The sequence below is a fragment of the Periplaneta americana genome, chromosome 16 (genome assembly GCF_040183065.1).
Source record: "Periplaneta americana isolate PAMFEO1 chromosome 16, P.americana_PAMFEO1_priV1, whole genome shotgun sequence".
Classification (NCBI taxonomy): Eukaryota; Metazoa; Arthropoda; class Insecta; order Blattodea; family Blattidae; genus Periplaneta; species Periplaneta americana.
In genome coordinates, this window is record NC_091132.1 from 75,425,667 (window position 1) to 75,449,062 (window position 23,396).

A 23,396-nucleotide genomic window follows, 5' to 3' on the forward strand; every position below is an offset into this window, starting at 1 on the left:
TTTTACTGACCCCATTATATTTGAATAAAGTCCAAAGTTTAGTTCCATAAGTTAGAACAAGTCTTATCAAGGTTAATTTACATTATTATCGTTGAAATCAGCATTTTAGACGCATTCTATTGCTCTAGGAATTAAGTACTAGTTAGTGATAGTTATTAAAAAAAATAGTGTTGCAGAATCATTAATTAGACAAGAACAATAAATACCTACATTCAGTTTCTAAGTAAGCAAATTTTCTCCACTTCCTTCTGCGGTGATCAAATCAACGTCATTGAAACATAGTAGAGAGCTTAACATAATTCTCACTGTACGGCTCGTTGCTTACAGTACAGCTATAGAGTTCTCGTGAAGAAGGATAAATGCAAAGGAAAGTTCTATGTAGGTGCATAAAAACAACAATCAACAACGTGAAGAGCTTGTATTTACATAAACTATTATTAATTTATTACAAATCATAGTTCCATATTATATAGCTGAAAATGGTAACTAAGTAAAGTGGAAACTGGAAGCTAGCTTGGGATTCTGGGGAGTTCTACAACATGTCTCCACTTGCGTCTAATTGTCATGGTGCTGGACATACAAACAAATATTAGCAAGTTGCTTTGTACTCTAAGAACACGGAAATGTTAACAGAGAATTTTAAATCAATTTGCATATTTCAAATTCAGAAGATTGTTTGAAACTCTACACAATCTTAATTAAAACGACACAAAGTTGTATTGTAGAAATTTTGATGAAAAAAAAAAAAAAACTTGCATTTGATGGGAAAAAATCCTGTAAACTATGCCTGAAAAATATAGCATTAGAAAGAATCTTAGCTGCCCCTTGTCATTCATTAATAAACCTGATGTGAATAATAAAATCACTAAATTCATAAAACAGAAACTAACCATTAATTACAAATCCATAATGAAACTCTCAGAAGTTAAATAACAAAATTGAAGACATACAGACGTCTCAGTAATACATACATTAAATTTAATGGGTTGTAGGAGAGGCTAAAATAGACATTTTTTGTCAGACAACTTAAAGTCAGCATTGCACTCTTAACCTGATAGACGGCATTACAGCTGGGTGTACTGTGTCACATAAGGCACTTTACCTTGCTGGATAGAACTGTTGCCTGCCCATCCTATACACAGAGGAGGTGCTAAAAGTGAGAATCATTGAATTTTAAATAGAGCTCACAGTGGTGATCCACTGTCTGTCTGACTTTGAGAAAGTCAGGATCTAGGGATGAAATGTATCAAGTCTGCTATGGCCAAAATCCTGTTTCTTAGGTCCTCTTCATTTACAAGGGTGGTATACACTAATATACCCATGTGATCTTATAAGAAGAACTCCAGGCTGTGAGGTCAGGAGTTCTTGGTGGCCAAGCAGAAGGTCCGCTATGGCCAATCAACCTGTCTGGAAAAACATTGTCCAGGAATGCAGGAACATTTTGTGTGAAATGTGTTGGGTAGGTATACCCATGTGATCTTATAAGAAGAACTCCAGGCTAGTGAGGTCAGGAGATCTTGGTGGCCAAGCAACAGGTCCACTATGGCCAATCAACCTATTTGGAAAAAATATTGTCCAGAAATTAACATTTTGTGTGAAATGTGCTAGGTAGCCATCATGCTGCAACCACACACTGATATGTTCCCTTACCACAAAGGATCCAGTATTTGGGGAAGGGTTTCTTGGAGAAGATATAGGTAGGTTTCAGCTGGAAGTAAGGTGAAACAAACCAGCATACCAGCTGAACAAACAGCACACCTGATTCTAAAGTTATCTAGTGGGCTAACAGGGCAACACCAATCCTAAGTTTTCTGACAAAAATGTTCATTTTGGCCTCTTCTACCACCCATTAAATTTATGGCATGGACTTATATAAAACTCTAGCTAACAATTTCTCTCTTTGAATGTGAAGTCCGAAAAATAGGAGAAAGGATGAAACACACCTAGCAACGGGAATGAGATTTATGAGATGCAAGGCTGGTTATAGCAAATGGGACCATAAAAGAAGTGATGCAATACTGAAGAAACTAATTAAACATGGAGTCTGTCAAACTGTCTGATTCGATTCCTGATATTGCAGTGAAACTGGTGGAAGAAAAGGCCCTGATGCAGATTTTCTCAGAGTTTTTCGGTTTCTCCTACCAATCCATTCCACCATCAATCATATATCACTGCCCCCAGGGATATGCGACAGTCATCTGAACATAAAGAACTGTATGAAGCATGTTAGGAGAATTAATAGTTACAAGGTTTCCGCAAATTTACAACATGCTTAAACAAAAAGATAAAATAATGAACGAGTTGCTGCAAGGGTTCAGGAAGGTGAAGAAAACCGGGAATGATATAATCAACGAGGTAATAATAACAATAGTGCATCACCTACATTTGCTAGTAAGATCGCCGTGAGTGACTCACAAATGAAGGTGTATATACAGGGTGATTCACGAAGATTCTGCCATACTCTAGGATCTAATTTCTGACATTGTGATGAAAAAACTTCATATAAACATATGTCATATTTTTAAAACTGAGTGAGTTACACCCTCCTAAATATTAAACATAAAAGTGGAAATTATGAAGGTTTAAGCATTTAAATTATTTATGAGAATGATACCGAGTGTATTATAAATTCATTAAAGAACAATCACATTATTACTCACCTGAAAAATCTGTATTGGACCCGGTTTTCAAAGACCCCCACCTTCGCTCGAGTGTGAATTGTGCATGCCGTATTCCTTAACTTCTATTGTTCGGATGTTAGGTAGATATGTTGTACTGGTGTTATATTATCTCTAACCCTGCCCCTGATATCACGAGACTTTGTGTTGCTTCTATCAGCTGTATTGTAACACACACAGCTACAGACGTCTAGAGAGAAAGAGAGAAGTTCACAAGGATGCGTGTTACAGAAGAAAGAACCATGATTTTATACAAAACTATCCAAAATCGGACACATGTATATATGAATTTTTTTCTTCACAATGACATCAGAAATCAGATTCTAGAATCTTCGTGAATCACTCTGTATAGTGTATTTTATTACACACGATCTTGATACAATTTATTCAAGATTCAAGTAGTTTTTCATAATGCGAAAATTTGTTCAATTCAGAAAAAAATTTCGGTCCCGGTCCCTTGTGATTCCACTTTGAACAAGTTTATATATATATATATATATATATATATATATATATATATATATATAGATACTTTACACATTCACATTAAAAAGAGTAAGAGAGTACCTCGTGACATACATAGTTAAACTGTCCTTTAGTTAATATAAGACCGAAATATAACTAAACAAAACATAATTCCATAAAGGTATCTGACCAGAAAAAGAATAAAATTTAATACTTGTTATATTCATACATAAAACTACTGAAATTATATATATGACTCAATCTGATCTTTCTGAGCCTGCGGAAAAGAAACTTAAAAAAATAGGTATCAATTATTTAAATATACATTAAAACAATTATGAAATCTATATAAATGCTAGTCCAGCACCAAGACTGAAAGCTACATTCCTGAACAACTACATTTGTGTCAAATTTTTCATTCATGCCTGTCTTATCATACAGGGCAGTCTTTTCCTCCGACAGAAAAATAATATCATAAAAAATAGAGGCCACTATCAGTCTCAGCTTCGAAGTGATCTGCCTTTTCATTATCATAGTATTAGTGTGTTCATCAAGTGGTCACACTACAAGCTGTGTTTTACTACAGCTAATACATAATTTATTTTTTGTAGGAAAACTACAAAAAAAAAGTTTATACTTACTGAGTTGTGTAAGCAGGTTAATTAAGTTTGAAGCAAATGTTTTTTGGTTTTCACTGAAGAATAAAAGCCAATTTAGCTGTGCACATCACCAGATACTAGACAAACTAAGAATTCACATTCCTGATTCAAGTGTTCGTAGCTTCACAATTTATTCCTTATAGTTCACCACCTCCAGTAATATCCATTTTATTTTAATACTATTTTCAAATTTATTTCTCTCACTAATGTAAAGTTAAAGGAAAACAATGGAAATATAACGAATGAACAATTTGGAAGCAGGAAGAAACTTCATTTACCATACATGTTACTCCCTCCATGCATAATCTTTCACGGAAGGTGAGTGCATGATAATGCAAAGTGATAGTGAAATTTATTTTGTTTTAAACTGTCTCTAAATACACTCAAAACTGTGAAAGCAATGGCTTGCAAGATTTTGTGTGTGCATTTCTTATTAAAATTTAAACGCTTACAAAAAAAATTACATAATTCAGATGCGTCTGATAATGTGTTATATGTATAATGAACATTTTAATTCTGGAAAACAGATATTTGTTATGATTATCAGTAGTGACCTTCGAAAGGCAGAAGAATTACGTAAAACACTAAGTAGAAAAGGGAATTTTATTAATATTAACCCCTTGTTATATGAACAGTATATACATAAAATATTTTAAGATACCAATCTTAGATATTTAATTCACACGTAGACATTTTTAAATCTGACCTCAAGAACACTTGCTGGAAAATTACTGATTGTGAACATAGGACTAAGTGCATCTTACATAATTCTGCATCATATTTTCTTCCTTCCCTATAATAATTCAGATTGTCAAAGCCAAACACAGCTTTCACTGCTATATGTACTAAAATACATGTCTTGTATCTGGTGATTGATGAGATTTTTGTCAGGGGAAAAATATAAAATTTCTGCTACGTACTTCATAATATTGTTTAAGATTACCTCTTCTTAATCAACTATTTGACAAACTAATTTAGTGCATATTTTTAAATTATAACTCTAAAAGAGAAGTAAGAGATATTGAAAAATGAATACTGTTCGTTTGGGGACAATATGCTCGGTTTTTTACTATTCTGTTCCTCAAAGTTAATTAGACCAAAGATTATGCAACAGAATTAAGTTGTTCAAATCACATATTAAATATATACTTCCACAACAATAAATAACAATTAAAAATCGAAGATTTTCTTCATACAATGCTATATAAATAAATTACATATATTAAATTCACTCGAATTCATGAAATTCAAATTGTGAAACTAATTCTTCAGTATATATTTTACATAGTACATCTATGTTTATTTCATAGCAATACAATGTATTCTTGAATTGTGGGTGTAAGTGATGATCTAGATGTGAATTTGGTGAATGAAAATTTCAAAAAGTTTTTGGATGGGCACTAAACAATTTTATTAACCACGAAAATATCAGCAGACATTATTTTGGTAAGGAGAAGATTCCATTGTTAAGGATATCTTGTTTTCGTGAAACTTCATGACTTATCCTTATCCACAAAGATCTTAATAGGATCTAATGGACACATATATGAGGGGTTGTGGGCAAGAACCTGGTAACCCACATGAAGACGAATTTTGAACTAACATGGCGATAATATGTTAGGGGACATGCTCTATCTAGTGACGAAGTAGTTTGCGTCTATCCCCAAGAGATGGCTTGTTATACTTGTTTCGATAACCCACATTTCTCTTCTTTGGAATACATAACACAGTTACTTTTCCTCATTTTTCTCAAAACCAATAAATTGTGGGTTACCATGTTCTTGCCCACAACCCCTCACATCATTACCTCCAGTATTTAGAGGATACTAAAATGCAGTGGCGTATACTGGTTAAAGGGTTTGGGCTACCGCTGACCCTATTATTACACAAAATATATCTAACAATTACTTCAATTTTAATTACTATGGTAAAACTAATAATACAAAATTATTACATTATGTTATATTATAAACTTTTTCTTTTGTAATTTCCTTGGGCTACCGCCGGTAGCCCCGGTAGCCCGCAAAATACGCCCCTGCTAAAATGGAACTAGTGGAGATGAGGGGAATAATATAATCACAATTCAGCAGTATTGCTCAAACATTACCTATACCTATCCAGACTCTAACTTTGGAATTTTGTAATGAAATCGTTTTTATGTTCGACCCTTGCCATTCCCCTTCGTATTTTCTGTGATCACACATTTAGAATAAATTACTTTTTTTTTTTTTTATCTGAATGACTTTTATCAGTATTTAAACTTATGAAGACTCTGGGTGAAAGTGGCCACTTTGTTTTCGGACATGAGATACTGGTATAGTATTTCTGTGATATAGGACTCATTGAACACTTTGAAAATATATACTGAATTAAAAGATGTCATAATTGAAAATTCATGTCTAAGACTGAAAGCTATTTGGAATCATATTAAATAAAATTTAACGCAATAGAAACAATTTAACTATACAAAACAAAAAGAACTCAAAATTGTATTTCAGTTGTTCACTCTCATAAAGAACATTACACAAGTTCAATATTGTGTTCAACACAACTCATGAGCAGAACAAGGATATTTCTGCTGTTCAAGGTCAAATATTACTGCATGAGAGAGGTCAATGCTGTGCAGGCACCAAGTAGTCTTGTTACCATACTTCATAATGGTTGTTACAATACCTATAGCCTACAGCAGGAAATCTAGTATTGTCGATTGGATTTTTTATTTAATTCCCATTTCCAAGCACATATAAAATATATTTGAAGTAAACGTAATGTGGATAGTACCAGTACCTATTATTACTTGATTGTAGTTTTAATACCAGTAAGTTCATTTAATTTTTTCACTATCCAATACCTGTAATAACCCTTCGGTGTGAAATGCCTACAACAACCCATCAGGGAATAGACTACTTATGTAATAGGCAAATACCTTGTTTGCACTAACTACTTAAGAACAATTCCTTTAACAAATCGAAACATTCAGTTGCTGCAAAAGTATCTGGTAATTTAAATTAATAATGTGTTTATTAGTCTAAAGATCCTGGCTTCAAATATTACGAAATAACAAAAATAAGCAAATCTTCTTCTTCTTCTTCTTCTTCTTCTTCTTCTTCTTCTTCTTCACAGTCCTTGAAGTTTGACCTCAGCCTCCTAATAACATCCGTCCACTCTAATCGTCTTGAGCTTTCCTTCTCCATTCTTTCTTTATTTCTGCTTTTATGAAGTCATCCTGGACGTTATCCAACCACCTTAGCTTTGGTCTTCCAACATTTCTCTTGCCGTATAAATAAACAAATTAGTATAATATTTTAATAATCAACTGAAGATAAAGATACCTATAATGTTAATGGATAGGCTACATAATAATTAGAAACTGAATATCAGACTTGCTGGATCATCCACGGATAATGATAATGAAATGAGAGCCATTATAAAACTAGCAATTTAATATGGACATTAATTATGAACAGGTAGAGAATAAAGTATAATCATGTCCGAATTTTTCGCTCAGTATTGTAATAATTCAATGGAGAACTTAACTTCAAATAATGTAACACGAAGTAATAATCATTTCCGAATTTTTTTACTCGTTATTATATTAATACAATAAAAAGTGCTTAATCAAGTAATAGTGTAGGCTATATTAATACCATATACGCAGGATGGAAAATTCCTTTTTCATGCAACACATTCACTTCTATATGCTTTATGGTGATTTTGATATCATAAAATAAAGGATACTTATTTAAACTGTTATAATAAACGCATCAAGCACAGTGGTATAGTAGCTAACACGTCCACTTTGTATTCAGGAGGGCCGGAATTCGATCCCAGGAACCTGCCATCCTGACTTAAATTTTTCGTGTTTTCAAAGCTCTCCAGGCGAATGTTGGGATAGTATCACTTATATGAGCCATGACCTGCTTCCTTCCCAGTCCTTCATATCATAATTTCATATGCCATCTCACCTTCTGCCATCTGTCCGAGAAGTATTGCAACTAGCTGAATGTACTCCTCTCTAATGAAAAGAAAGAGCATTATAGACAACTGCTGAAGAGTGGTTATTCCTAACAAAAATAAATACTTCGGAATATAAAGTATATATATATATACTTTCACGTGTTAATTAACTAGGTTACCTTGTTGATTAGTTTCAGCTGGTGGGCTATCATCAGAACTGGGTGACCTTCGCGTCTTCTCATTGTGTTTCCTGTAATTGACTCCACGTTTCCTGTGGATGTGTGTAGTGTAATTGACTCCACATTGCACTACACAAACACACCCCCCCACAGGAATGCAATCAGAAGGCGCAAAGACCACCCAGTTCTGATGACAGCCCACCGGCTGAAACTGGTCAACAAGGTAACCTAGTTAATTAACACGTGAAAGCATATATTATATACTTTACATTCTGAAGTGATATAGTGTTAAAAGTTGCGTAATCAAGATGTAAAAATATATAAATAAACACAGCCGAGCCATGGCTTAGTCAGTTGATGGCCTTTCATTGTGGAGTTCCCCAGCAATGCCAGTGAAATTTGTGATGTACAAAGCGGCTTTGTGGAAGGTTTTCTCCGAATACGTTTTTTTTTTTTGCTAATTCATTTGATCATTGCAGTACTGTATATGGATTGGCTTCAAGTGTCGAAAATAAGATTGAAGATTATACGGTAATAAACGCACTGTGGAAAATGTGTTAGGGCATTTGAAAAATAAATAGGTACTTTTTCTATCAAAAATAAATTTTTAACCTGCTTCTCAACATACGGTCAGCACAAAATTGTTATGGCAGTAGTTTGTTGAAGTATGGTTATTTTTATGAGCCAGGATTAACACTGAGTTCGCATATGACTTCAGAATAACCTACCACCTACTGTACGTGACATGGTGTATGTGAATATAACCTTCTTGTGGTACGAATTCAAAATCATTAATTTTACTCCCATTTTATATCTCAATTATTCATTAAATTTAATTTATTTGTACCGTAACATAAGAAATTTGTATTCTCGTAATACACAATTACGTAGTCTAAATGTCAGTTCCGCAATTGTTTTCTACAGAGAAACGTAACTAAAACATCATGATTATTTTATAAGTTTCCTTTCTTATCATCTGTTCTATGACAAATAATTTCGACAGCTTCTTTCCCCTTGTCTGAATTTTTAATATCAATGTGTAAAAGCAGAATTACAAAATGAGTTTTCTAAATTATGAAAAATAATGTAAAATATTGCAATATTCTCTCTCCACCCATAAAATAACTGTGACAAAAAGTATTCTGAATAACTTAACTAAATGCGGAAAATTGAATTCTAATATTAGCGGTACTCATCTCTATGTTACATTATGAGCAACAGAACTTGATATGAGGTTTTTGGAATTTTTCACCATGTGACGTAACTAAAAACGTAAAATATTTCAAAGCTACATATTAGTTTCCTCGTCAGGGAAGGCAAGGAAAGGAGAACATAATTGTTTGATCTAAGAGTCATTCATCAGGACAAGGATAGCTTTCCATAACAGATCCAATTGATGAATATTCTTTCCTTGCTTTATCAGCTCTGCAACATTGAACATTTCTGCAGCTATGTCATGGCGTAAAAATCCAAAACTCTTGCACCATGTTGGAGGAGACTATGAAACTCTGATATCATATTTAACAGAAATTGGTTACTTCTAAGTCACCCTTAGGTAGACGGATTTTTTTTAATTTTGTAACTTAACTACTGACTAGTCTTGAATGACTTCTATGACCATACTGCCACTTTGTGTTGTATTAGACTCTCAATTTTTAAAAACTGAAGTTGTTCATGAAAATTTAAAAAATATTGCAATGAAACCAATACAATGAGTACCGATACATGAAAACGAAAACTGAATTATGACTCGATAGAATCTGAATTATTTCTTTGTTGTTTTTCTTGATCAAATAATCTTGTATTCTGTCTTTAAAACTGTGCTCTGACCGAAGTTTCAAAATAACACATATTTGTATATTAACTTTAAGTAAGTAACTTTAACATATAGACATACATACATGCATACGATAGTTTCTACGGAGTAAAGTATGCTCATGCTCTCTCTGTTTCTATTTCTTTATATTATCTCCTTCTGACATATTAATCCATGTGCACACACACATACACAAGAATGACAGTTTTATAAGACTATTATTTTTCTTTTAGAAACCAGACTAAATAGAAGCCAACCGTTTTTGTAATTGTTTCTCTATGTTACATAACATCATGATCGTCTGTGCAGATAAATAGGGCTAATATCTATTAAGTCAAGAATGATTACCGTACTACAATATCCTTCCTTTCTCACCAATTGTGGTAATAAGCATTTTTTTACCCGTGCATTTGAATAACCTGAGAATAAATAAACCTCTTAGAAGATATGGTACCCAATCTCAAAATGAAGTCACATTTATCAGTCATTATTTATCAAATTGGGAACACTCTTACCTTCCCTTCCCCCAAATTGCACGCTTAAGGATAAGCCTTAACTGAGTAAAACAGCTTCCTAACTGGGAACCTTGCCCTGAAGGACAGCAGTGCCTGCATACAGAGACCTGCTCTGCTGCAGCTCATCACAGCAGAAACATGGACATGGACAATGGAATGCACACTGTAGAGGAACTATTTCTTAGTGTGGGATCTGTACATCTTTTCAATGTTGAGCCTTTCATTCTCATTGTAACCGAGAATACTCTCGATAGCATTCAGATGACCTTGATGATTTTCTTTGTCAGTAAGGAAGTAATATATAGCAGACTTCAGGAACTGCAAGGTGATCTCAGGATCCATTTCACCTTTCCCAGTACGAGACTCCACAATGCGACGGTACATTGCCTGTGAAAAGTCAGTTAACTGTGTCTTTATTTTGCATCTAATTAAATAATCTATGTACTGTATAATAAATCACACTCAAATTATTTTTGTAATTAAATGATTAATCCGTAATTCTTTTCCACTCCTGAAAGAGAATTCCAAATATCTTCACATTTGACAAAAACATGAAACAGTACTAGGACATACTTACTTACTTACTTACTTACAAATGGCTTTTAAGGAACCCGAAGGTTCATTGCCGCCCTCACATAAGCCCGCCATCGGTCCCTATCCTGTGCAAGATTAAGCCAGTCTCTATCATCATATCCCACCTCCCTCAAATCCATTTTAATATTATCCTCCCATCTACGTCTCGGCCTCCCTAAAGGTCTTTTTCCCTCCGGTCTCCCAACTAACACTCTATATGCATTTCTGGATTCGCCCATACGTGCTACATGCCCTGCCCATCTCAAACGTCTGGATTTCAAGTTCCTAATTATGTCAGGTGAAGAATACAATGTGTGCAGTTCTGTGTTGTGTAACTTTCTCCATTCTCCTGTAACTTCATCCCGCTTAGCCCCAAATATTTTCCTAAGCACCTTATTCTCAACCACCCTTAACCTATGTTCCTCTCTCAGAGTGAGAGTCCAAGTTTCACAGCCATATAGAAGAACCGGTAATATAACTGTTTTAGGACATAATGTTTTTATTAAACATACAAGATTTACACATGCACAAGCTCTGGTCCTTGTAAGTACAAGATATCTAATTTCTGATATCTTCAGTATCTGAATTTTGGAGGTGATTTTACACATACAATATAATTTTCCTATAAGTACTTCATCATCATCATCATCATCATCATCATCATCATCATCCAAACAAATATAAGGCTCAAGGCCTTGTTACTGTCTCAGTGAGTCATTCTCAGTCCACCTTTTTTGGATGGCTCAAATATGTACTTTATTTAAAATTATAATTCTCTGCATTATCATTATCTGTCAAAACTGGATAGCAAATATCATAATAATAACCATATTTGCTGTTAGAATGTCCATAGTTAATGTAATTCTTAGTAACAGCAGTGCAAACGTGATTAAACTTTATTGGTACAGTAATTTTTATTTGTGACAATATTGTAAATGATAAGCAATCAATATGACTGAATATCCTTATAACCAAAGCCACCATTTCTGGCGCATGAAATAAGTAATGGTAGCGTTGAGAGCGAGTATCTTATCTTGCCACAGTCTATGGACGAGAAAGCTGACAACTGTGATTGGCAGACTGCTAACATGACGTGTTGAGTGGTACTTTCTCAGCTGCACTAGCAACAAGTGCTCACTGACTGGCTTTTTACTCAAGGACACGCGCCAAAAACGCTGGTACTACTTGTAAATAAAGCTGGATATCTAACTCCAGTTTCTTATTCATAATTATACGTACTTAATTTTTTAAAGAAAATTACAATTTTTATAATTTAAAATAATTCAATTCAAAATGTTAATGACAGTGTAATTGATATTAATTTAATCTTTCACAAGGACCAGACGATGTTAACATGGCAATTTAACTACGGTAGCTACTTTAAATATCAGGTGATTATAAAAATAATCACAATAAGAGAGTGAGTATTCAGGAATGAAGCATCGAACCAGATTATACACCAAAGGGAGAAAGATGAGAAAAAGTGTTTCTTGTTGAAAAATAATAGGTGTAATTTTACTGAGCCATGTACAGTACAATTACATTTTATACTGCATCAAGTTTTAAAGGAGAAATAATGTAGGTAATAGCCACCGGAATGTAATTAAGAAAGTATTATTGAAATATATTTGATGGCTAAAAATTGTATAGGTACTGCAAAGTCGATAATAATTATGTATATGAAGGTAAGTTTATGTAGAGATAATTTTAAGTACATGGGTCCTATAAAATGAGAATTTCTTCTAAATAGAGATTTTTTTACAACCATTAGTGTTTTGGAAAGATAATTAAAGATCCATACTTGTCATCAATATGTTAATGTACAAACCCAACCTGGCACAATTTTTATAAATCAATTTTAATGTTTTATTTCCTCGCAACTCTTGGTACAAATATGCAGAAATTCAGCTTATAACGATTTGATACATTTTATTAATACTATGACATTTTTTATATTGTTTTGGTAAACAGTAATTTTTCACAGATGATCAGTTTGTTAACTTGCAGTGCTAAATAGGTACATTATTAATACACACTTATGAACTACAACAGTATCGTACTCTAAACTATAAACCATAAATGTCCTAAAAGTGTCATGTTCGATGCCATAAATCACTAATCCACTAACTCTAAGAAATAAACACATCTCTACATCAGATTTTGTACAGAATAATGATACAAAATAGGTATTGGCTTATGTCCTGAATACAGATATGTGGAAAACCATTTTTATATTCACATAATCCCTGCAGTCTGATTATGATCATTGTCCAATCCTTTATCTCTCATCTATCTGAATGGAAGAAAAGGTCTGGAACACATGCAAAGCAATTTTGGGTTAGATGCTGTGCAGATTACAGTCCCAAGTGATTTGATGAGAAGGTTAGTGGCCTGTTGTTCTGTTATGGATCCAACCAATGAAAAAGAAGCCAAATAAACATAATGTGCCTAAAGACACATCAGCATACTGGAGAACTTGCATTAAAGATTCTTACATTAGTGTTCCGTTACATAGGCCTATGTCTACATATTACTATACACGTAGAGGACGATGAGACTATGTAAGTCCGAAAGTACGTTTTTGTATATAATGTGTGTTTTTTTTATTTTTTATTACCGGTATTATGTTTTTTTAATTTTATTATTTGAAGCTTGACATTAAAATTTGTAGTTGAATTAAATTGTGTGTTCGAATAGAGCATTAGACACATAGATATAATCAATTAGATAAAAGATTCTAAAGAACTATTAAGTTGTTTAAATAAACAACTACTTCACTTCACTATCGGTACTTTATAAAGTACTGTACCAGTTTATTTAAATAACTCAATAGTTCTTTAGCGATATATGTGTTAAAAAGAGTATAATCAAGGGATACTCCTCCACACATTTTAAATTTGTTAGTACGTACCATTAGAAATGATAGGCCTATATTTAAATTATATGTTTTTACAGATGGATTCTGTTTACCAAATCCTGGAGACATTGGTGCTGGGGCAATATATTCCCTTTTCTCCTTCCACAGAGGATTAGGTTCAAGCATTAGGCCTACCGGTACTAATTTTGGTGAAATTTTAGCTATTTTTTCAAGCTTACACATTGTCCTGTATTAAATTTATAACTTTAAGGAGATTGAGATACTATCAGAGTCAAAAGCAGCTATCCTTGCAGTCTTGCTGTAGCACAGCCCTGGGCACAATGGGGAAGTGAAAGAGAACTCAGAAACTTCCACTCATGTCCTTTTCCCTTTCACTGCCTTCTAAACAAACACACAGTAGCCACTGTGCATCAGTGATGGATTTCAGGCGACCAGTGAGAGCCGGAAGTTCGTAAAAGCTTTATCATACTTGAGTAATACTTTTCTAAAGCACTGGCATAACATTACTTCATTTATTTTCAACAACTTTTGTATGTAACACTTTCTAGTAAAATTAAAAATGATAAAGCTACGAGGAATATTCTATACATTTTTACACAATGTAATAAGATGGTTGGTTGATATCTGATGTTGAGCATTGATGATAATGTCATTTGCTCTCTTGCATTCCAGTATTTAACAGAATGGCTGGAGAACTTGAGTAATAGTTTGACAGTGAAGAAGGTGGTAGAACTCATGTAGAATATATTATAACAAACAGGGAGATGATTACTGTCCTGTGCAAGAGAATTTTGTTGTTTTTAACCTACTTTTCGTCCAACTTTAAGTTTTTTATTGCCTAAGCGAAGTTCAAAGAAAAATTGTTAAAAACATAATTATTAATACATTTTTCAGTTCCATAATGAAAAACATAACAAAAAAGTGCCGTTAATAGTGTAGTAGATACCGGTAACACAGGTACCAGTATAGATAAGTTTGGAGCAATTTTGTTTCCTTTCTTGGTCAAGAAATCAACTGCCTCATTACCTTCCACTCCATAATGTGCAGGGAGCCACTGAAGTACCAACCACTCATTTGATCAGTTGTCTTACAATTTTACTACACTCTAGAACAGTCACCGTCAGATAGCACGATTCTGGGCAGTAGGCACATTTCCCTTCTGCGGGAAGCAATGAGCAGGCAAAGGAGGGGAGGTTACTTTGTGTAGGAACTGTAGGAGTAACTGAAGCGATAACAATCGTCATAACCGTACGATGCCTGACCTTGATTCGTTCACCCCATGTGGACAAGTATCTGAAGCCCACTAGGGCACTGTAAATGATGGAGCCTTCTCTAGAATAATGAGGTTTTTTGCTGTTACATTCGATGCTACAACAAGGGTTGCTGCTTTTGAATCTGATAGTATCATAGTCTTCTGAAATGTATTAATTCAATCAGAAAACGTAAGTTTGAAAGAACAGCTAAAATTTCACCTTCAAACTTAGTAGTGTTGGAATGTAATCCTCTGCAAAAGGGAAAATGGAAACATATTGCACCAGTATTTCCATCTCTAAAATATGTGTAGCCCCCTCATTAACAGAATAATTTAAATTTATCGTTTATAATGATAGTATAGTATAGTATTTAGCAATTTTAAAATGTCTGCAGAAGAATCAGATTTAACATCTTTTGTTAAAGTAAAATAATATTCAATATCAAGTAAAAGACTGTGTTTTATAGTAATGATCCCTTTAATTGAGGATGTTTGACGTCTTGAACCAGAAATTATGTTGCGTTTTTAAGCACACCTCTGATTTCTTTTTTGTCCCAGTACTTTGTAATATTGATTTGGGATTTCTAGTGAGCCCTATTACTCTGGCAAGAATATAATTTTAATGATTGGTTTAAAAACTCTACATCTATTGAAAACTAAATATATCTGTTCCTAATAAGTATTGTTTTTCCTTAGCTGTTTTATTTAAACTGTTGTTTGTACATTCAGAACAACTGAACGAGTAATGGAATTGTCTTAATTAAATTTCACTTCTTTCACTCTGTGCTAGCAAATCCCATAAAATTGTTATTTCATTTCTGGTATATGACCTTGTTCTGTTTGTAGTAAAAGCAAAGTCGTAAGAGCCTTTAAAGATACCATACATTCTGTGATGATAATTATATAAAATACCTATCAGTAATTATATAATAGTATTAATTACTAGCATAAGGATTCTGTGTAGGATGGCAGAGTTCTCCAGCTGCTGTATGGCTTGATGTGAAAACAATACATGCTGAATTTCATGCCATGCATACAAATAAAGACGAAACATAAAGTAACAGAATGGGCGAAGCACGAGTGGGGTGGGCGACGTACCTTGCGAGTACCAAGTATCCATAGAGATATGGCCTCCTTTGCACTGAGCAAAGCTGGCTTTGTTTTGTCTGTTTGTTGGTGGTCCGTATCCTGCAAGGTTTGCAATCGCCCAGGAGAGAAATCATAATATGATTACAACAGCAGAATTATTAAGCAGATTTCCATTTATGAAAAACTGCCTTTTGGTAAAAAGGTTTCAATAATTTTCATCAATTTCAAATAATTATATGTAGACCAGGATAATGACTTAGCTGATTTTCTAAGATATACGGGTATATTTGCAGTGTGGGATATGACTGTGTAATTATTCTGTGAAGGAACTACATTTTGATTTGTTGGAATTTCTGTTAGTTCAATAAATTGTTAGATTTGTTAACCTTACAACTAATATTACTAAGAAGTAAAAACTGTGTTAGCAAATATACTGCCTTTATAAGAAATGTCCTGAAATATTAATCAATAAATACACATGTTTGGCAATATGTCAAGTGTTTGTATGGAAAACATTTAATTCTTGATAACTTTTTTTTTTCTTATCGATATTGTAGCAGCTCACAAAAGACACCTATGAACATCCATGAAGAAAAATGAGACATGATGAGAGACTGACGTGAGAGAAAAATAAGTTGTGCACGAAGAAATATTGCAAACATTTCTTAGACGATATTAAGGAAGTAAGGAATGGATTGAGTTGGTTGACAATGGGCTTTATATTCATATTCCACTCCTTCCACAGTTGTTGCAGAGCAAGAGCGGAGACATGACTGTCACCCTAAATCTACTTTCTAACTTTATATTATGCACGTGATTACTCAATTTTTGTGCAGATCCATGCACAATTGTTACTTAAAAATGATACAATTCTGTAGCAAATCCAGAATAGTTTGAATCACAAGGCATTTAGAGAAGAAATAATAACAACTTACTCGAACAACTAAAAATAAAAATAATATCGTAAGTTACTCTGAAAACAGTCAGCAGTTACCTGCAGTGCTAATAACACAATTATTTATGTTATGAAAAAGAAGAAAAAAAAACACTAGGTTACCCTCTCACTATTTCGAAAAACTGCTAGTAAACATAGTGCCATATATTTCTGAAGACTCGGCGATTTTTGTATAGGGTCTATGTACTGATCAGGGAATTTAAAGGCTCGTCATGGGCAACTGCTATACCTTCCATTACAATTTTTAACAACCACCATACATACCCTACCGTACTGTATTAAACAAATTACTCTGGGTACGTAACTACCAGGACTTCAAATTAATGATGAAGTGATAAAGAACGTAATAATTGCTTTCATCCTAATGATATCAATCTCTTATGTATATACTATCTCTTCAATAGCTTTCCAATAAATGTATACAGATTTTAAACAAAGGTTTGTGTATTTCTGTTCTTAATTTTTGTCCTTGAAATGTGCAGTTTGTATACTTCATGAATGCATATGAGAGAGAAATTATTTTAAAATTCACATTCCTAGCTTAAAACTGTTAATTTAATACCGTATCAAATGAACATAAAGGATTTATATTCGCCATGTTATAATTGCTTTTGTTTAAAAAATCGTGATGAATATAATTAAAAATGTATGGTACAATAAAGACAAGAAATCGTGCAATTAACAGATTATATACAGTATGACTCTTCACTCATTATTTGACCATGTGAAGAGCTTCCATGACGGCTGAAGCTATGTTTGAGAAAGAAACAGATCCGAGAATGAACATGACGCATGCAGATTTATTTTTGAGTAGCTCTCCAAGCATCAAATAAGCAAACATAACTCTGAGTATAAAAACATTAGATTTTATCAAAGTTAACAAAGAGCAAAGCCTTATATTGCCATGCAGCAATTATGTAGAGGGGATGATAAAATAAAATAAACTAGGATTGCTAATATATTAGTATGAGTTACAGAATTAAGTTCCATGCAATATTGTAACTAGATAGCTCAGTAAATGACAAGCATTTTAACTAATTCCTAGCTGTTTTGAGGGTGACAGTGCCAACTTTTAGCAAGTAGGGAAAAGTTACAGGAAATTCAAAGGCGGATCTATACAATTCACAATCCTTTTTTAAATTTCTGAATGTCACTGTTCTGTTCTCCAATACAAACATTTCACAAATTCCCAAACTGAAGCCCATCCTGCCACCAAAATAAAACAAACAACATTCATGGGTGACTATCTTGACCATCTTCCTGATGAGATATCAAGTTGGTGAGCATCAAACCAAGGCCAGAGCCAGATGACTTAAGACATACTACCTTATAATTACTCCAAATATGTCAAGCTTTATTTGAAATAAGAATTAACTTAATGCACATTATATGAATATCAAACCTTTTATGACATCACCAAATGGTATTAATCAAAGAAATCATTTTCAAATAAACTAACTATAACAAAATGCACAGAAAGTTCAGTAAATATCAAATCGCACCTAATTTATTTATTTTATATTTAATGTAGCTATAGGTAACGACATAAAAAATTAAACATTTTCAAACATAATAAAGATCTCATAAATGTACAAAACAATCCTCTTTATTTCCAATATTAGTTTCACTACAACATTTGATGCCATCTGTAACAGTGTAACATAAGTAGGCAAGAATTTAAATTGTCTTCCACATTATTAAAGCAATTTCTTTATTAGTTATTATGTGCAAAAATATTATACCATACTTCAGCATCATCATCATCATCATCATCATCATCATCATCATCATCATCATCATCATCATCATCATCATCATCATGAACTTCTTCGTTTTAGACCATGTGATCTGTAACGATAATCTAGGACAGATGGCTCTGATCCCTCCATCGATGTCTTGGTCTTCCTTGATTTCTGTGTTCTCTTGGTCTATATACCGAGGCTAATCTTGGAAGTTTCTCCCTTTCCATTCTTTATACCTTACTTAATCTGAATATTTGCATTGTCTTTAAAGTCGAATTAATTTCTTGCACTTAATTTTCTTATAGGTCTAATATATATTATTATACTCCACGCTGAATACATATATCATATTCTTCTTAAAAATGTATACGAGGGATGAACAAATGAATTCTCGTACAAAGGTGTAAGACAGTTGTGTGTAGGAAAATGCAGCTGAATACTATCATAACTGCGGCTCTAAAAAAAAGTTTTATGCTCAGGCTGTTCTACTAGGAAAACACTTCCAAATAGCCTTATGACAGAAATGAATTGATGCCGAAATCGTTTCGGAAATTACGGACAAGAAAAATTCCTTGCTTTTATTCGAAGTCCAGTACTCACCCATTATGTCTGCAGTCGCCTTTATGAGCCAACTAACTTGATTCCGAAATATGTGCACAGATGCGTGTAAATTGTAGGCAACACAATTTTCATACAGATTTTCACCACTTGTTGAGCAGATAAGAAAGTCATACTATCAGAACACAAAGAAAGTAATACCCATTTTCAACGAAATTCAAAGTTTAGGAAGAACAGACACGATTTAATGCTTTTTTCATTTATTTTCCACAAGAATATCAATAATTGTTTTTCACAAATAGTAAGGCACTAGCTTCGCAGGATTTTTCATGTTTGCTGGCCAGCAGAAAAGTTGCTGAAAATAAGTTCTGTTTCTTGAGTTAACAACAACATAAACACTTCTTAAGAAGGGAAGAAATGATCCCAAATACAGGCTCTGTGCATACAGAAATTTGTCTGTGTAGTGCAAAATGGAAGTCTGTTCGAGCAAAAGTTTTATTGACGAAAAAAAATGCAATATTATTTATCAAATAATGATTTTAAATACTGGTATGATGCCAAAGTAATCAATTTGAAATGCAGTTTCTTCTCTCAATGTCCCTTTCAATTATAAGGAACACATAATTGTGCATAAGTTGGCTTATGAAGTTTTTTCCGTTCTCGTTCTCAAACATAAGAGTGATACCGGTAATTTGTTTCTTATAGTACCGGTACATCAAAATAGTGCTCAGAAAACAACAAAAATATATATTTCAGATAATCTTTACTTCAAATTAATAACAATAATAATAATAATAATAATAATAATAATAATAATAATAATAATAATAATAAAGCAAGTTGTCATATAAAACTACTTATTGTTAAAAACTCCCCATCTGTAAAATTTCGGTAATAAACAAAAACTTTAGCACTGTATCATACAGGAGCAAACAATAAGAAATATAGAAAGGAGTTCTTCCTCCTTAAGACACCCCCCCAAAAAAAGTAGTGACTATACCAGTACCCATAGGATGGGATATTATGTAGTGCTTCATTTTCAATCATTGAACACTATTAGTATGTGGGAAGATAGGAAAGTAACGCACAACAAATTTTTTTACAGACTGTTACTTTGATCTGGACATTCAAATTTGGCAGCTAGTTTGATCTTGCACTACACACAGTAATGGCAGAATGAGCGATAACTACTGTATAAAGATTGCATGTTGTCCACCGCTGTGGTCTCGTGGTAGTGTCTTCGCTCCCGAACCTAGCGGGCCAAGGTTCGATTCCCTGTTTAGGACAAGTTGCCTGGGTGAGTTTTTTCGGGGTTTTTCTCTCACTCCTATAGATGAATATCAGGTACCGTAACTTTATCAGGAGTATGGAACCCCATTCATTCTCGCCACTTCCTTTCCTCCCTTATCATCCTTTCCTCTTCATTTCTGGTTGTCTTACTTGGTTTTCAGATCGCAACTGTTGCGGCCTTCCAAAGCTGCTGACTCTCTGGGCCAGTCTCCATGGATATGTCAAGCTGTGGTAGTTGGTGGCCAGCAGCGGAACCCACCCCCTCATGATGGGAGAGGGGGCTTACACTTCAGGCCGTTGAGGAGATGGGAGAGGGGACTTACAACTCAGACTGTTTGAGAAGGGAAATGTGGGCGGGCTGTTGGCATAGAATGGTACACGAGTTTGGAAGGATGGCGGAACTGGTCATCAGGATGTTAGCAGTTGGGTCGGTTTGGCGTAGGTGGGGTCGGTGGGCATGCAATTCATCCCAGGGGCGCACAATAAACCTCAGGTCTCGGTGCATGGGATGTTCCCCTCTCCCCCCTCAGAGAGAGAGAGAGAGAGAGAGAGAGAAAAGATTGCACGTTTGCTAGCATCGTCTATGTGTGAAGAGCAGCTCAACATTGACAAAGTTGCGTCTTGCCCTTCGAGACAAACACTCTAACAGAGACACTGCAAATGCCAGACTGCTCCACAACAATACTCGTCCCCATTTTGCGGCTTCTGTTCGTGAAAAAATTGAGAAATTTTACTGATAGGTGTTCATTCATCTAACCTACAGTCCAGACCTCGCACTGTCAGATTTTCACCTCTTTGGAGCAATGAAGAAATTCCTAGGAGGTCAACACTTTGGTTCAGATGAAGAAGTGAAATCGATCGTGTGCAGGTAGCTATATCTCCAGGAAATGGAGTTCTATGAACAAAATATACTCAAATTGGTGTCACGATGGGAGAAATGTGACGAGATACTTGATTCATATGTCGGAAAGTAGGTGAAACTTGTTTTTATGTTTTTTTCTTACCTATTAAGTATTTTGCAAAAAGAATTGTTGTGCGTTACTTTCCGATCATTCCTCGTAGTTACGTGTATCCCATGTGACGAGATACTTGGTTCATATGTAGAAAAGTAGGTAAAACTTGTTTTTATGTATTTTTTTCTTACCTATTAAGTATTTTGCAAAAAGAACTGTTGTACGCTACTTTCCGATCATTCCTTGTAGTTACTTGTATCCCATACATATCTGAATACTTATCATATTTTTTCTCAAGTAATGTCCATCTTCAACGTACTTTTAAAAGGTTTTATTTATTTTTTAAATAAATAAACAATTTTGATAGGTCCTAATCAATTATTGATTCAGTAAAGTAAATTACTAGTTTAAAATGCAAGAAAAATGTAAGATTTATAAAGACAAAAAAAAACCTTTTTTAATATTGAGGTTATTAATGCATTAAAACTTAGGTTATAATACAATCTTTCTTGCAATTAAAATAAAGCTCTGAAGCTACATAATTAAAGTGAAGGTGAAAATTTTCTAATCTTTTCAGTGCTAGATAACGATGATATTAGTTTATCCTTCGAGAAATGAGTCTTGGATAAATCCCTGACAAATACCGAAAGGAACAATGAGGACGAACATTTTAACGGTTGCAAATTCAACTTCTGTCTCAACCTGTTATTTTTTTAAGAAAGAAGTTGTTAACGCATGTAATTCTCCCTCCAGGTAACAAGCTGCTGTAATTTTTAAATCCATAGTCATAATATGTTTGATTTATATTGAAATATATTTGTACGACATAATTCGTTGCATTCCGAGTTCTGTCATCTATCTGGCTGTGGCCTTCTCCAAACCAACTAGTAGGAAGCACACAGTACAATACAGTCAGCTGGGTAGACATCACAACAAAACAGGATCATGAAAAAGCGAAAAAATCACACTCATTGGAAGTGAGCAGGATGATTAATGATTAAAACAAAACCTAGAGTTACTGAAGAGCTATGTTTCACATTCCTGACCTGTAAACAATATCTTTACTTTAATTATAATCAACAAGACAGAACCAAACATTCAGTTACTTAAACAAGAGAAAATGAATCTCTTGCATGACATGTGTGCCGAACGTGTGCTGCTCACATAATATGACAAAAAATTTAGATATATCGTCAAGTGTTTGGTTCTCCCGAATCTTAACACCCCTGCTTACACCTAAACTGGTAGCATGAAACACTTTTAATAACCCGGATAGGCATGATAAGATTATCATTTCTGCTGTCGGGAATATTTAAATATCTCGAACTCTCCACCTGGGCAAACGGTATAACATTAAGTACCAGTACTTTTTATTTAGTAAGACGTGTTATCATTTTAAAAATTAAAATAATAATACATCAATAAAATATCAGATGTGTGAGTAACCAAGGATGTTAACATCTTTGGCAGAAACTATTATTAGTTTCAATAGCACGGTGGGCCTACATCTTAAATCTTACTTGATTTTTTTTATTTTCATTGACGCAAAATCAAAATAAGAGAAAGGTCCGAAGTATGAATAGCAGAATGAAATAGTGTCTACATCGAAATATCCTGTTTTTATCTTGCTCCCAATACCAAAGAAATAAAGTTAAGGAAATTTTATTCACAAACATAAGTCATATAAGAGATTAAGTTTGTAACAAAAATTACAAACTTCCATGTGAGCCCCTTTGGTGCCATGATGGATGTCTAGTCTGTATTCGACTTGCATCCAGGTCCGCTCCAACATGCTCGGAGAGATGGTACCAATGGCTTCCACAATCCGGGCACGGAG

At 33.9% G+C, this 23,396-nt stretch overlaps 1 protein-coding gene across 4 annotated transcripts in view; it reads right to left on the reverse strand.

Annotated features, from left to right (window-relative positions):
• Nucleotides 1-401: 401 nt before the first annotated feature.
• The window catches only part of qtc (quick-to-court), a 148,560-nt gene continuing 125,565 nt past the window's right edge, over nt 402-23,396 (reverse strand). For 2 of the 4 annotated variants that reach the window (XM_069849592.1, XM_069849591.1), the window contains exons 8-9: nt 16,071-16,160; nt 402-10,656 (exon numbers count right to left, since the gene is read on the reverse strand). In XM_069849592.1, the coding sequence (XP_069705693.1) occupies nt 10,444-10,656; nt 16,071-16,160 (303 nt within the window). In that variant the 3' untranslated portion in view covers nt 402-10,443. Of the gene's footprint in view, nt 10,657-16,070; nt 16,161-22,241; nt 22,476-23,396 lie in introns of those variants that run through there. The other 2 variants (XM_069849594.1, XM_069849593.1) reach the window with 2 other exon arrangements.